The sequence below is a fragment of the Mustelus asterias genome, unplaced genomic scaffold, assembly GCF_964213995.1.
Source record: "Mustelus asterias unplaced genomic scaffold, sMusAst1.hap1.1 HAP1_SCAFFOLD_4632, whole genome shotgun sequence".
In the NCBI taxonomy this organism is placed as follows: domain Eukaryota; kingdom Metazoa; phylum Chordata; class Chondrichthyes; order Carcharhiniformes; family Triakidae; genus Mustelus; species Mustelus asterias.
Window position 1 is genome coordinate 174 of NW_027594575.1, and position 15,517 is coordinate 15,690.

At 54.4% G+C, this 15,517-nt stretch overlaps 1 protein-coding gene across 1 annotated transcript; it reads right to left on the minus strand.

The window, feature by feature from the left end:
• Positions 1–843: 843 nt before the first annotated feature.
• On the minus strand, positions 844–13,513 carry LOC144491173 (neural cell adhesion molecule L1-like; the record flags this gene model as incomplete). The annotated part of the gene is made up of 5 exons (XM_078208852.1): positions 844–975; positions 6,277–6,438; positions 7,015–7,134; positions 9,029–9,205; positions 13,391–13,513. Coding segments are annotated over 5 exons (714 nt in total), but the record flags the coding sequence as incomplete, so codon positions are not given.
• Positions 13,514–15,517: the final 2,004 nt, after the last annotated feature.

A 15,517-nucleotide genomic window follows, 5' to 3' on the forward strand; every position in this document is an offset into this window, starting at 1 on the left:
CGGGGGTGGAGAGAGGGGGAGGGGGGGAGAGAGGGGAAGGGGGGAGAGAGGGGGAGGGGGGGAGAGGGGGAGGGGGGAGAGAGGGGGAGATAGGGGGAGGGGTGCGAGAGAGGGGGGGAGAAAGAGGGGGAGGGGGGGAGAGAGAGGGGCAGGGGGGAGAGAGGGGGAGGGGTGGGAGAGAGGGGGGAGCGGGGGGGAGAGAGAGGGGAGAGAGAGGGGGAGGGGGGGGAGAGAGGGGGATGGGGGAGAGAGAGGGCGAGAGGGGGGGAGAGAAAGGGGGGGGAGAGAGAGGGGGGGGAGAGAGAGGGGGCGGGAGAGAGAGGGCGAGGGGGGGGAGAGAGGGGGAGGGAGGGAGAGAGAGGGGGAGGGGGGGAGAGAGGGGGAGGGGGGGGGCAGTGGGAGCCCAGACGGAGGAGCGGGGGGGGCAGTGGGAGCCTGGACTGAGGAGCGGGAGGGCAGTAGGAGCCCGGACGGAGGAGCGGGGGGGCAGTGGGAGCATGGATAGAGGAGCGGGAAGGCAGTGGGGGCACGGATGGAGGAGCGGGAGGGCAGTAGGAGCCCGGACGGAGGAGCGGGGGGGGGGGGGGCAGTGGGGAGCATGGATAGAGGAGCGGGAAGGCAGTGGGGGCACGGATGGAGGAGCGGGAGGGCAGTAGGAGCCCGGACGGAGGAGCGGGGGGGGCAGTGGGAGCACGGATAGAGGAGCGGGGGGGCAGTGGGAGCCCGGATAGAGGAGCGGGGGGGGCAGTGGGAGCCCGGACGGAGGAGCGGGGGGCAGTGGGAGCCCGGATAGAGGAGCGGGGGGGCAGTGGGGGCCTCTGGGGTCCCCGTCCAGCTTCCTACCTGAGTACTTGCCTCCTTTGTTCCTCTTGATGAAGCAGACAATGAGGAGGATGAGGATGAGGAGGACGATGGCACTGATTAATCCGATGAACCAGCCCTGGGTGGCAATGCCATTGTTGATCTCTGTGAAGGCTTGTCCGTGGCAGCAAAGGGGCAACCGGGAAGAAAGGAACCACATTCAGAATGTCATCCTGACCCAGCGCGAAGGCCCACACAGACAAACACTCAGGAAGCAGTCATGTCCATTAATCTGGCCGGTGAAAATCCCTTCAGAGTCATCTCCAGCGTCCCTCACTCCACCCACCACTCTCTGTGTAAAAAATCTGCCTCGTACATCTCCTTTAAACCTTGCCCCTCGCACCTTAAACCTATGCCCCCCTAGTAATTGACTCTTCCACCCTGGGAAAAAGCTTCTGACTATCCACTCTGTCCATGCCCCTCATAATCTTGTAGACTTCTACCAGGTCTCCCCTCAACCTCCGTCATTCCAGTGAGAACAAACCAAGTTTCTCCAACCTCTCCTCATAGCTAATGCCCTCCATACCAGGCAACATCCTGGTAAATCTTTTCTGTACCCTCTCCAAAGCCTCCACATCCTTCTGGTAGTGTGGTGACCAGAATTGGAACACTATATTCCAAGTGCGGCCGAACAAAGGTTCTATAAAGCTACAGCATGACTTGCCAATTTTTAAACTCAATGCCCTGGCCGATGAAGGCAAGCATGCCGTATGCCATTCTTGACTACCTTCTCCACCTGCATTGCCACTTTCAGTGACCTGTGTACCTGTACATCCAGATCCCTTTGCCTGTCAATACTCTGAAGGGTTCTGCCATTTACTGTATATTTCCTATCTGCATTAGACCTTCCAAAATGCATTACCTCACATTTGTCCGGATTAAACTCCTTCTGCCATCTCTCCGCCCAAGTCTCCAACTGATCTATATCCTGCTGTATCCTCTGACGGTCCTCATCGCTATCCGCAAATCCACCAACCTTTGTATCATCCGCAAACTTACTAATCAAACCAGTTACATTTTCCTCCAAATCATTTATATTACAAACAGCAAAGGTCCCAGCACTGAATCCCTGAGGAACACCACTTGTCACAGCCATCCATTCAGAAACGCACCCTTCCACTGCTACCCTCTGTCTTCTTTGACCGGTGTCGATGGTAGCCATGATGTGGAGATGCCGGCGTTGGACTGGGGCAAACACAGTAAGAATTTTAACAACACCAGGTTAAAGTCCAACAAGTTTATTTGGTAGCAAATGCCATTAGCTTTCGGAGCGCTGCTCCTTCGTCAGATGGAGTGGAAATCTGCTCTCAAACAGGGCACAGAGACACAAAATTCAAGTTACAGAATACTGATTAGAATGCGAATCTCTACAGCCAACCAGGTCTTAAAGATACAGACAATGTGAGTGGAGGGAGCATTAAGCACAGGTTAAAGAGATGTGTATTTGTCTCCAGACAGGACAGCCAGTGAGATTCTGCAAGACCAGGAGGCAAGCTGTGGGGGTTACTGATAGTGTGACATGAACCCAAGATCCCGGTTTAGGCCGTCCTCATGTGTGCGGAACTTGGCTATCAGTTTCTGCTCAGCGACTCTGCGCTGTCGTGTGTCGTGAAGGCCGCCTTGGAGAACGCTTACCCGAATATCAGAGGCCGAATGCCCGTGACCGCTGAAGTGTTCCCCCACAGGAAGAGAACAGTCTTGCCTGGTGATTGTCGAGCGGTGTTCATTCATCCGTTGTCGTAGCGTCTGCATGGTTTCCCCAATGTACCATGCCTCGGGACACCCTTTCCTGCAGCGTATCAGGGAGACAACGTTGGCCGAGTTGCAAGAGTAGGTACCATGTACCTGGTGGATGGTGTTCTCACGTGAGATGATGGCATCCGTGTCGATGATCCGGCACGTCTTGCAGAGGTTGCTGTGGCAGGGTTGTGTGGTGTCGTGGTCACTGTTCTCCTGAAGGCTGGGTAGTTTCCTGCGGACAATGGTCTGTTTGAGGTTGTGCGGTTGTTTGAAGGCAAGAAGTGGGGGTGTGGAGATGGCCTTGGCGAGATGTTCGTCTTCATCGATGACATGTTGAAGGCTCCGGAGGAGATGCCGTAGCTTCTCCGCTCCGGGGAAGTACTGGACGACGAAGGGTACTCTGTCCACCGTGTCCCGTGTTTGTCTTCTGAGGAGGTCGGTGCGGTTTTTCGCTGTGGCACGTTGGAACTGTTGATCGATGAGTCAAGCGCCATATCCTGTTTTTATGAGGGCATCTTTCAGCGTCTGGAGATGTCTGTTGCGATCCTCCTCATCCGAGCAGATCCTGTGTATTCGGAGGGCTTGTCCGTAGGGGATGGCTTCTTTAACGTGTTTAGGGTGGAAGCTGGAGAAGTGGAGCATCGTGAGGTTATCCGTGGGCTTGCGGTACAGTGAGGTGCTGAGGCGACCGTCCTTAATGGAGATGCGTGTGTTCCAGAATGCAACCGATTCCGGAGAGCAGTCCATGGTGAGCCTGATGGTGGGATGGAACTTGTTGATGTCATCATAGAGTTGTTTCAGTGATTGTTCACCATGAGTCCAAAGGAAGAACCTGTCATCGATGTATCTGGTGTATAGCATTGGTTGAAGGCCCTGTGTGGTGACTCACATTGTCTGTATCTTTAAGAGCTGGTTGGCTGTCGAGATTTGCATTCTAATCAGTATTCTGCAACTTGATTTTGTGTCTCTGTATGCTCTGTTTGAGAGCAGATTTCCACTCCATCTGACGAAGGAGCAGTGCTCCGAAAGCTAATGGCATTTGCTACCAAATAAACCTGCTGGACTTTAACCTGGTGTTGTTAAAACTCTTACTGTTCTTTGACCGGGCCAGTTTTGTACCCACCTTGTCAGCTCATCTCTGATCCCATGCGACTTCACCTTCTGCACCAGTCTGCCATGAGGGACCTTGTCAAAGGCCCTACTGAAGTCCATGTAGACAACATCCACTGCCCAACCCTCATCAATCATCTTCGTCACTTCCTCGAAAAACTCAATCACGTTCACCCTCATTGGGGCGTATTTAATATTCCTTCTGTTCCTTGAATACCATCTGTCTCCCTATCCGATCATGGAATTCACTGGATAACATTATTCGCCTGTCCAGCAGGCACAGAATTCCTTGGATGTGACCCTCTTCCAGTCCAATAGGGGCAGAATTCCCTGGATGTATCCATGTTCCTGTCCAATAGGGGCAGAATTCCCTGGATGTATCCATGTTCCTGTCCAGTAGGGGCAGAATTCCCTGGATGTATCCATGTTCCTGTCCAATAGGGGCAGAATTCCCTGGATGTATCCATGTTCCTGTCCAGTAGGGGCAGAATTCCCTGGATGTATCCATGTTCCTGTCCAGTAGGGGCAGAATTCCCTGGATGTATCCATGTTCCTGTCCAGTAGGGGCAGAATTCCCTGGATGTATCCATGTTCCTGTCCAATAGGGGCAGAATTCCCTGGATGTATCCATGTTCCTGTCCAGTAGGGGCAGAATTCCCTGGATGTATCCATGTTCCTGTCCAGTAGGGGCAGAATTCCCTGGATGTATCCATGTTCCTGTCCAGTAGGGGCAGAATTCCCTGGATGTATCCATGTTCCTGTCCAATAGGGGCAGAATTCCCTGGATGTATCCATGTTCCTGTCCAGTCGGGATAGAATTCCCTGGATGTATCCATGTTCCTGTCCAATAGGGGCAGAATTCCCTGGATGTATCCATGTTCCTGTCCAATAGGGGCAGAATTCCCTGGATGTATCCATGTTCCTGTCCAATAGGGGCAGAATTCCCTGGATGTATCCATGTTCCTGTCCAATAGGGGCAGAATTCCCTGGATGTATCCATGTTCCTGTCCAATAGGGGCAGAATTCCCTGGATGTATCCATGTTCCTGTCCAGTAGGGATAGAATTCCCTGGATGTATCCATGTTCCTGTCCAGTAGGGGCAGAATTCCCTGGATGTATCCATGTTCCTGTCCAGTAGGGATAGAATTCCCTGGATGTGACCACAGTTTACCCAGGTCCCATTTCGGAGTCAGTGTGGGGGGATGTCAGAGGAAGATCCTGTCAGATTCTGGGTGTGGAATACTCCGGAGTGGGAGAACTAATCAGATTCCCGTTCTGGATTCCTCCTGATCTCTCCCCGGCCACCCAGCAACCTCCATTCTCACCGCAGCTCACAGCGCAGAGAAACATCTGGAATCGTGCCTCACAGCTGTCTGTCCAACAGTATCTGACCCTGAGACACACGGGGGGGATATCAGGGAGCGCTGACACACAGCAAGCTCAAAGAGCAGAACACGGAGGAACAGAAGGAGGCCATTCGGCCCATCGCGTCTGCTGCACCCATTCATTGATGTGATAATCCTCAACTCCACTTTCCCGCCTTATCCCCGTAACCCTCGATTCCCTTCCTGATGAAAAATCTGTCTGTCTCAGCCTTGAACATACTGGACAACCCGGCCTCCACAGGCCTCTGCGGGAAAGAATTCCACACACTCACTCCCCTCCCAGAGAAGAAATTCCTCCCCATCTCTGTCTCCAATGGGTGACCCCCCTCACTCTGAGATTATTCACCCTGGTCCCAGACTCTCCCACAAGGGGAAACACCCTCTCAGCATCCATCCTGTCAATCCCCCCCTGAGAATCCGATATGTCTCAATAAGGTCGCCCCTCATTCTTCTAAACTCCAATGAGTTCAGGCCCAACCTACTCAACCTCTCCTCATGAGAAAATCCCTCCCTACCCGGGATCGACCAAGTGAACCTTCTCTGGACTGCCTCCAATGCCGGGATATCCTTCCTTAGATAAAGGGATCCAAACTGTTCCCAGTATTCCGGGGGGAGTCTAACCAGTGCCTTGTATAGTTTTAGCAAGACTTCTCTGTTCTTATACTCCAATCCCTTTGAGATAATGTACCTGTCCCTGTCCTGGGAGTGTTTGATGGGGGAACAGTTTAGAGGGAGCTTTACTCTGTATCTAACCCCGTGCTGTACCTGTCCTGGGTGTGTTTGATGGGGGACAGTGTAGAGGGAGCTTTACTCTGTATCTAACCCCGGGCTGTACCTGTCCTGGGAGTGTTTGACGGGGGCAGTGTAGAGGGAGCTTTACTCTGCATCTAACCCCGTGCTGTGCCTGTCCTGGGAGTGTTTGATGAGGACAGTGTAGAGGGAACTTTACTCTGTATCTAACCCCGTGCTGTACCTGTCCTGGGAGTGTTTGATGGGGACAGTGTAGAGGGAACTTTACTCTGTATCTAACCCCGTGCTGTACCTGTCCTGGGAGTGTTTGATGGGGACAGTGTAGAGGGAGCTTTACTCTGTATCTAACCCTGTGCTGTACCTGTCCTGGGAGCGTTTGATGGGGACAGTGTAGAGGGAGCTTTACTCTGTATCTCACCCCGTGCTGTACCTGGTCCGATTGTCTCCACTTCCTTGTCCCAGACGGTGACGTTCTTGAAGCGTCCCAGCTGCCACAGTTTGATGCGATACGGGGTTCCCGGCTGCAGACCCGGCAGCATGAAGAAATTCTGACTGGAGTTGACAGGTTTTGTCTCGATCCAATCGCCACCGCCTAGAGACAGAGCGCACACACACACTGCCTATCAGCACCCCCGAAACAGCAGCAATACTGACCCTCCCACCGTGCACGGGTGCATGCGTGTGTGAGCGCATCCGTGAGTGCGTGTGCGAGCGTGCGTGTGCGCATGCGTCTTTGCGTGTGCGAGTGTGTATATGTGTTGTATGTATGAGTGCACGTGTGAGTGAGTGAGTGCGCGTGTGTGTAAATGCATGTGTGTGTGTGAGAGAGGGTAAGTGTGACATGTGAGTGGGTGCGTCTGTGTGAGTGTGTGCGCGGGTTTGTGCGCGAGTGTGTGCGCGAGTGTGTGCGCGAGTGTGTGCACGAGTGTGTGCGCGAGTGTGTGTGTGGATGCGTGCGCGAGTGTGTGCGCGAGTGTGTGCGAGTGTGTGCGCGAGTGTGTGCGCGAGTTTGTGCGCGAGTGTGTGCGAGTGTGTGCGCGAGTATGTGCGTGTGTGCGCGAGTGTGTGCGAGTGTGTGCGCGAGTGTGTGCGCGAGTGTGTGCACGAGTGTGTGTGCGAGTGTGTGCGAGTGTGTGAGCGAGTGTGTGTGTGGTGTTGGCACACTCACCATCTTTCTTGGCGTATTGAACAAGCAGCTCTGTGACCCTGTGACCCTCCAGGCTGATCCAGCTGATGTTGGCATTCGTGTCCCCCGCCGAGTAGCTGATATTCTTCACAACGCTGGGCTCTGGAGACACACACAGGACAGAGAGTTAATGCTTCACCCCAAGGGCAGTATCGGAGAGGGAGAACCACGAAAGCACTCTGTGGGAGGATGTCTGGCCGCAGATTCTCGCCCTCACTCACCCAGGGGGTGATTTAACCATTACTGTGCCGCTGGTTTCAGCTTCTGCTGCTCCGTACTCGTAACCTCCTGAGTCTGTGTCAGCAGCACCCGGGGTAAAACTGAACCGGAGCACCCCCCCCCTTCCTCCAGATGCTGCAAATTATATTTACTCTCAGTGAACAGATTCACAAGCGTCTTTATGGTTGTAAAGCAAGAAAAACCACAACAAATGTCCCACAGTGCGGCGCTCCCTCAGCACTGACCCTCCCACAGTGCGGCGCTCCCTCAGCACTGACCCTCCCACAGTGCGGCGCTCCCTCAGCACTGACCCTCCCACAGTGCGGCGCTCCCTCAGCACGGACCCTCCCACAGTGCGGCACTCCCTCAGCACTGACCCTCCCACAGTGCGGCGCTCCCTCAGCACTGACCCTCCCACAGTGCGGCGCTCCCTCAGCACTGACCCTCCCACAGTGCGGCGCTCCCTCAGCACTGACCCTCCCACAGTGCGGCCCTCCCTCAGCACTGACCCTCCCACAGTGCGGCGCTCCCTCAGCACTGACCCTCCCACAGTGCGGGTCTCCCTCAGCACTGACCCTCCCACAGTGCGGCGCTCCCTCAGCACTGACCCTCCCACAGTGTGGCGCTCCCTCAGCACTGACCCTCCCACAGTGCGGCGCTCCCTCAGCACTGACCCTCCCACAGTGCGGCGCTCCCTCAGCACTGACCCTCCCACAGTGAGGTGCTCCCTCAGCACTGACCCTCCCACAGTGCGGCGCTCCCTCAGCACTGACCCTCCCACAGTGCGGCGCTCCCTCAGCACTGACCCTCCCACAGTGCGGCGCTCCCTCAGCACTGACCCTCCCACAGTGCGGCGCTCCCTCAGCACTGACCCTCCCGCAGTGCGGCGCTCCCTCAGCACTGACCCTCCCACAGTGCGGTGCTCCCTCAGCACTGACCCTCCCACAGTGCGGCGCTCCCTCAGCACTGACCCTCCCACAGTGGGGCGCTCCCTCAGCACCGGCCCTCCCACAGTGCGGCACTCCCTCAGCACTGACCCTCCCGCTGCGCGGCGTTCCCTCAGCACTGAGTCTTGCACTCCAGCCGTCCCTCCCTACACCCCTCCCTATCTCTGTAACCTCCTCCAGCCCCTACATGCCCTCCCTATCACTGTGACCTCCTCCAGCCCCGACACCTCCTCCCTATCTCTCTGGACACTCTCTGTCTGTCTCTCTCTCTCTCTCTCTCTGTCTCTCTCTGTCTCTGTCCCTCTCTCTCTCTGTCTCTGTCTCTCTCTCTCTCTATCTCTGTCTCTCTCTCTCTCTGTCTCTCTCTCTCTCTCTCTCTCTCTGTCTCTCTCTCTCTCTCTCTCTCTCTCTCTGTCTCTCTCTCTCTCTCTGTCTCTCTCTGTCTCTGTCTCTCTCTGTCTCTCTGTCTCTGTCTCTCTGTCTCTGTCTCTCTCTCTGTCTCTCTCTCTCTCTCTCTCTCTCTCTGTCTCTCTCTCTCTCTGTCTCTCTCTCTCTCTCTCTGTCTCTCTCTCTCTCTGTCTCTCTCTCTCTGTCTCTCTCTCTCTGTCTCTCTCTCTCTGTCTCTCTCTCTGTCTCTCTCTCTCTCTCTCTGTCTCTCTGTCTCTCTCTCTCTCTCAGGACTGTGTGAAGCGTGGGGATATATCTCAGGGTCAGTCGTGATGTCAATGTGAGTTATTGCTGCTGTGGTTTCCCGGGGAGGTGACACTCCAATCTGAAGGGGATACTTTCCCTCGAGTGTCTCCTCCCCCGCGATGCCTCCACTCACTCACCTCCCTCGCGGCTGGTGAATATCTCTTCGCTGTCAGGCCAGCCTCGACCTGCCGATGTCATGGCCGCCACGAAGAACCTGTAGACGGAGTGAGGCAGGAGACTGTGTACGGTGAAGGCCGTTGTGAGGGGTGATGTGATGTTCAGCTCTCTCAGGGGGCCACCTTCTGTCCCGTTAACTGTCCGCATAGAAACACAGCACACACAGTGTCACAGGAGGCCATTCAGCCCAATGCCAGCTCTGTCAAAGATCTGCCCAATTAATCCCACTCTCCCCCTCCCCCCCGAACTCCCCCCCCCGATCTCTCTCCTCCCCCAATCTCTCCCCCCGCCGAACTCCCCCCGCCCCAATCTCTCCCCACCCCGTTCTCTCCCCCACCTGAACCCCCCCAATCTCTCCCCACCCTGTTCTCTCCCCCCACCCGAACCCCCCAATCTCTCCCCACCCCGATCTCTCTCCCCACCCTGATCTCTCTCCTCCCCAGATCTCTCCCCCCCCCGCAAGTCTCCATCCCCAATCTTTCCACACCCTGTTCTCTCTCCTCCCCCGATCTCTCCTCACGTCGATCTCTCCCACCCGAATCTCTCCCCCCTGCCGATCTCTTCCCCCCCCCCCGCCGATCTCTCCCCACCCCGATCTCTCCCCACCCCGATCTCTCCCCCCCCCGCCGATCTCTCCCCGCCCCCGATCTCTCCCCCACCCCCCCACCGAACTCTCCCCCAAAGAATTACAGAATCCCTCCAGTGCAGCAAAGGCCATTCAGCCTGTTGGGTCTGCACTGACTCTCTGACAAAGATCCCCCTAACCTGCACATCTCAGGACACTCAGGGACAATTTAGCACGGCCAATCCACCCAACCTAGAACATAGAACAGTACATAGAACAGTACAGCACAGAACAGGCCCTTCGGCCCACGATGTTGTGCCGAGCTTTATCTGAAACCAAGATCAAGCTATCCCACAACCTGCACATCTTTAAAGTGTGGGAGGAAACCGGAGCACCCGGAGGAAACGCACGCAGACACGGGGAGAACGTGCAGACTCCACACAGACAGTGACCCAAGCCGGGAATCGAACCCAGGTCCCTGGCGCTGTGAGGCAGCAGTGCTAACCCACTGTGAATTTTCCCCCCTCCAGTATTTTCTCCCCCTTTCTGAGGGTGAATCTGCTCCCACCGCCCTCTCAGGCAGCGCCTTCCAGATCACAACAACTCGCCGTGTCAGTAAAATTCTCCCCATCTCTCCCCCTGCCTCTGGTTCATTTACCGGTTCTCTTCACTCTGTGTCTCCCCCTCCCTCGCTCTCTGGTTCCCCACCCTCCTGCCGCTGGGAAACACTTTCTCCTCATTCACTCGATCGAGACCCCCTCGCGATAGTGACTGCCTTGATTCAATCTCCCCCTTAACCTTCCCCGCTCCGAGGAGAACGATCGCAGCCTCTCCCAGTCTCTCTCTCTCTCCCTCCAACAGGAACTGAAGTCCCCTTGTAAAGGGAAAAATACAAGGGAGCACACTTTAAAATGAAAATACAAGAAAGCACACTCTAAAATGGCTGCCTGGCACATAAAGGGTTAACTGGGAAAGAAGCCAAAAAGCAGACACAGGCTCCCGCTGTTCAGAAATCACTTTAAATCAAAACCTAACAGACAAGCCATTTCCAAATCACAGACCGTGACTCATAGCAAACAAACACCTCAGGAAGCCAAGCCAAGTGTCAAGACATCTTTTAAGATAAGGAAAACCCGAAACAAAGAGCTTAGATTAACCTTAGGAAGCGGGAAAATATGAATGCGAGGAAACCAATTAACACCTGAATGAGACTAAACTAACCATTGATAGATACAGACATGAGGAAATGTACCCATTCATAAAATGTTAAATGTCTATACCTGCTTGTACTTGCTTAAACGATGTGATAATGTTCGAATCACCGGTTTACCCATTGTGTAAAGGGTATAGAAATGAACCGCTCCCGACATTCTAGTGAGAAAAGGTGTTCTACGAATTTGTGCCTTATCTCCCGGAGCTCCGTTTAATAAATCGTACTTTCTGAATCTCGAAGTCTGACTACCAGTGGATTTTTCCCACAACACCCTCAACCTCTGGAACCAATCCCAGTAAACCTCCCTCTGCCCCTGCCCCTTTCCCCGCTACTGACTTGTTCCGTCAAGTGTTACAGGGGAGCTCATAGCAACAGCTATTCCACAGTGGGAGTGATCACATCGTTTAGACAATCAGACATCAAAGGAACTGTTGGAGGCTTATAAAACATAATTTATATCAACAAAACCCAGGTCAGTGGAGCACGGGGTTAGATACAGAGTAAATCTCCCTCTACACTGTCCCCATCAAACACTCCCAGGACAGGTACAGCACGGGGTTAGATACAGAGTAAATCTCCCTCTACACTGTCCCCATCAAACACTCCCAGGACAGGTACAGCACGGGGTTAGATACAGAGTACATCTCCCTCTACACTGTCCCCATCAAACACTCCCAGGGCAGGTACAGCACGGGGTTAGATACAGAGTAAAGTTCCGTCTACACTGTCCCCCATCAAACACTCCCAGGACAGGTACAGCACGGGGTTAGATACAGAGTAAATCTCCCTCTACACTGTCCCCCATCAAACACTCCCAGGACAGGTACAGCACGGGGTTAGATACAGAGTAAAGCTCCCTCTACACTGTCCCCATCAAACACTCCCAGGGCAGGTACAGCACGGGGTTAGATACAGAGTAAAGTTCCGTCTACACTGTCCCCCATCAAACACTCCCAGGACAGGTACAGCACGGGGTTAGATACAGAGTAAAGCTCTCTCTACACTGTCCCCTATCAAACACTCCCAGGACAGGTACAGCACGGGGTTAGATACAGAGTAAAGCTCCCTCTACACTGTCCCCTATCAAACACTCCCAGGACAGGTACAGCACGGGGTTCGATACAGAGTAAGGCCCCCTCTACACTGTCCCCATCAAACACTCCCAGGACAGGCACAGCACGGGGTTAGATACAGAGTAAAGCTCTCTCTACACTGTCCCCTATCAAACACTCCCAGGACAGGTACAGCACGGGGTTAGATACAGAGTAAAGCTCCCTCTACACTGTCCCCATCAAACACTCCCAGGACAGGTACAGCACAGGGTTAGATACAGAGTAAAGCTCCCTCTACACTGTCCCCATCAAACACTCTCAGGACAGGTACAGCACAGGGTTAGATACAGAGTAAAGCTCCCTCTGCACTGTCCCCCATCAAACACTCCCAGGACAGGGACAGCACGGGGTTAGATACAGAGTAAAGCTCCCTCTACACTGTCCCCCATCAAACACTCCCAGGACAGGTACAGCACGGGGTTAGATACAGAGTAAAGCTCCCTCTGCACTGTCCCCCATCAAACACTCCCAGGACAGGTACAGCGCGGGGTTAGATACAGAGTAAATCTCCCTCTACACTGTCCCCCATCAAACACTCCCAGGACAGGTACAGCACGGGGTTAGATACAGACTAAAGCTCCCTCTACACTGTCCCCATCAAACACTCCCAGGACAGGTACAGCATGGGGTTAGATACAGAGTAAAGCTCCCTCTACACTGTCCCCCATCAAACACTCCCAGGACAGGTACAGCACGGGGTTAGATACAGTGTAAAGCTCCCTCTACACTGTCCCCATCAAACACTCCCAGGACAGGTACAGCACGGGGTTAGATACAGAGTAAAGCACCCTCTACACTGTCCCCATCAAACACTCCCAGGACAGGTACAGCACGGGGTTAGATACAGAGTAAAGCTCCCTCTACACTGTCCCCCATCAAACACTCCCAGGACAGGTACAGCACGGGGTTAGATACAGAGTAAAGCTCCCTCTACACTGTCCCCATCAAACACTCCCAGGACAGGTACAGCACAGGGTTAGATACAGAGTAAAGCACCCTCTACACTGTCCCCATCAAACACTCCCAGGACAGGTACAGCACGGGGTTAGATACAGAGTAAAGCTCCCTCTACACTGTCCCCCATCAAACACTCCCAGGACAGGTACAGCACGGGGTTAGATACAGAGTAAAGCTCCCTCTACACTGTCCCCCATCAAACACTCCCAGGACAGGTACAGCACGGGGTTAGATACAGAGTAAAGCTCCCTCTACACTGTCCCCATCAAACACTCCCAGGACAGGTACAGCACGGGGTTAGATACAGAGTAAAGCTCCCTCTACACTGTCCCCATCAAACACTCCCAGGACAGGTACAGCACGGGGTTAGATACAGAGTAAAGCTCCCTCTACACTGTCCCCATCAAACACTCCCAGGACAGGTACAGCACGGGGTTAGATACAGGGCGAAGCGAGTGGACACTCAGGTACTTACTGTGCTGGTACTGCACCACGTATCCTGTTATGATGCCATTGGGCCATTTGGGGCTCCTCCAAGAGGCCATAACCTCCGTGTTCTTTGGCAGATCCAGACGCAGGTCAACTGGCTGACTGGGAACTGGAGGAGAAAGAGAAACAGTGAGAGTGAGAGAGGCAGAGAGAGAGAGAGAGAGAGTGAGAGAGAGACAGAGAGAGAGAGACACAGAGTGATGCACCTCAATGAGCACCCGGAAACAAGGCTTTATAACTGAAGGCTTTAATCAGATAACAACGAAACTGCTAACACTAATACAACCGTTCAGACTGAAGGGGTCCTGCCGGAGCAGGGGGTCTTATACCCTGCCACCGGAGGCGGGGCCCCACTGGAGTGTGCCAAGACAGCACTTAGAACAGGGAAACACCCTAACCCAACAACATAGTACAACCCCCATAACAACAACACCCTAGCCCAACAGTAACATAATAACAACCCCAGTGGTGAACCAACGATGGTTCACCACATTCACCCCTCCTTTAGGAACCAAAGGTGGCGGGGTGGATGAGAACAGATAATGACAAAAAAAAATAATAAATAACAGGATTCACAAGTCCAGACGGTCTGGAGGACCACACCGACGCTGCGATCGTCTCAACACCGGTTGCGAAACCGGAGCAGGTGCTTGCGGTGGCTCTCTCAAAGCAACATCTGGCTGTCCCCTCAAAGACTCCCGGGCCGGCCGGCCCTGATGAGGCGATGGTGCAGGGGATCCTGGAACGATTGGTGGTGCTGGTGGTGGTGATGATGGTGGCGCCGATCTCCGAGTCTCAGGCAAGCTGTACATGGGGGTAAAAGTGTTATGCACTGGTCCCGGTGCTGACCGCGCCATGTCTGGGGAAGTAATGAGGAGTAGTGGATCTGTGACTGGGGGAATAGGAGCGACAGGAGTTGCTACGTCCCCTGCGGGCGCCAGGTCTCTGATGGAGACAGTGTCCTCTCGCCCGTCAGGATATGCCACATAGGCATACTGAGGGTTGGCGTGGAGGAGTTGGACCGGTTCGACCAAGGGGTCGGACTTGCGAGCCCTCACATGGCGCCGCAGAAGGACGGGTCCTGGGTACGTCAACCAGGCTGGCAATGAGGTCCCCGAGGACGACTTCCGAGGGAATGAGAACATCCTCTCGTGGGGAGTAGCATTGGTTGCCGTACACAGGAGGGAGCGGATAGAATGGAGCGCATTTGGAAGGACCTCCTGCCACCGGGAGACTGGAAGGCCCTTGGATTTCAGTGCCAGTAGGACAGCCTTCCAGACTGTAGCATTCTCCCTTTCCACCTGTCCGTTACCCCTAGGGTTGTAGCTCGTGGTTCTACTAGAGGCAATCCCGAATGAGAGCAGGAATTGCCTCAAGTCGTTGCTCATGAACGACGAGCCCCTGTCGCTATGAATATAGCAGGGGTACCCGAACAGGGTAAAAAGCTCACTGAATGCCTTGATGACGGTGGCAGTCGACGTGTCCGCACAGGGGAAAACAAACGGAAACCGGGAAAATTCGTCTATTATGTTAAGGAAATAGACATTCCGATCCGTTGAGGGAAGGGGGCCCTTAAAATCTACACTCAGCCTCTCAAAAGGGCGAGTGGCCTTGACCAAATGTGCCCGGTCTGGTCGATAAAAGTGTGGTTTGCATTCTGCGCAAGTCCTACAACTTCTCGTAACTGACCTGACCTCCTCCACCGAGTAGGGTAGGTTGCGGGCTTTTATAAAGTGGTAGAGTCTGGTGACTCCAGGATGACATAGATCATTGTGGAGAGCCTTCAAGCGGTCCTCCTGCATGATGGCGCATGTTCCGCGCGAGAGGGCATCCGAGGGCTCATTGAGTTTCCCTGGACGATACATAATATCGTAATTATAGGTGGAGAGCTCAATTCTCCACCGCAAGATCTTATCGTTCTTGATCTTGCCCCTCTGCGTGTTACTAAACATAAACGCCACGGATCGTTGATCCGTGATCAGGGTGAACCGCTTACCTGCCAGGTAATGGCGCCAGTGTCTGACTGCCTCCACAATGGCCTGAGCCTCCTTTTCCACCGCCGAGTGCCGAATTTCGGGGCCTTGAAGGGTGCGGGAAAAAAACGCGACGGGCC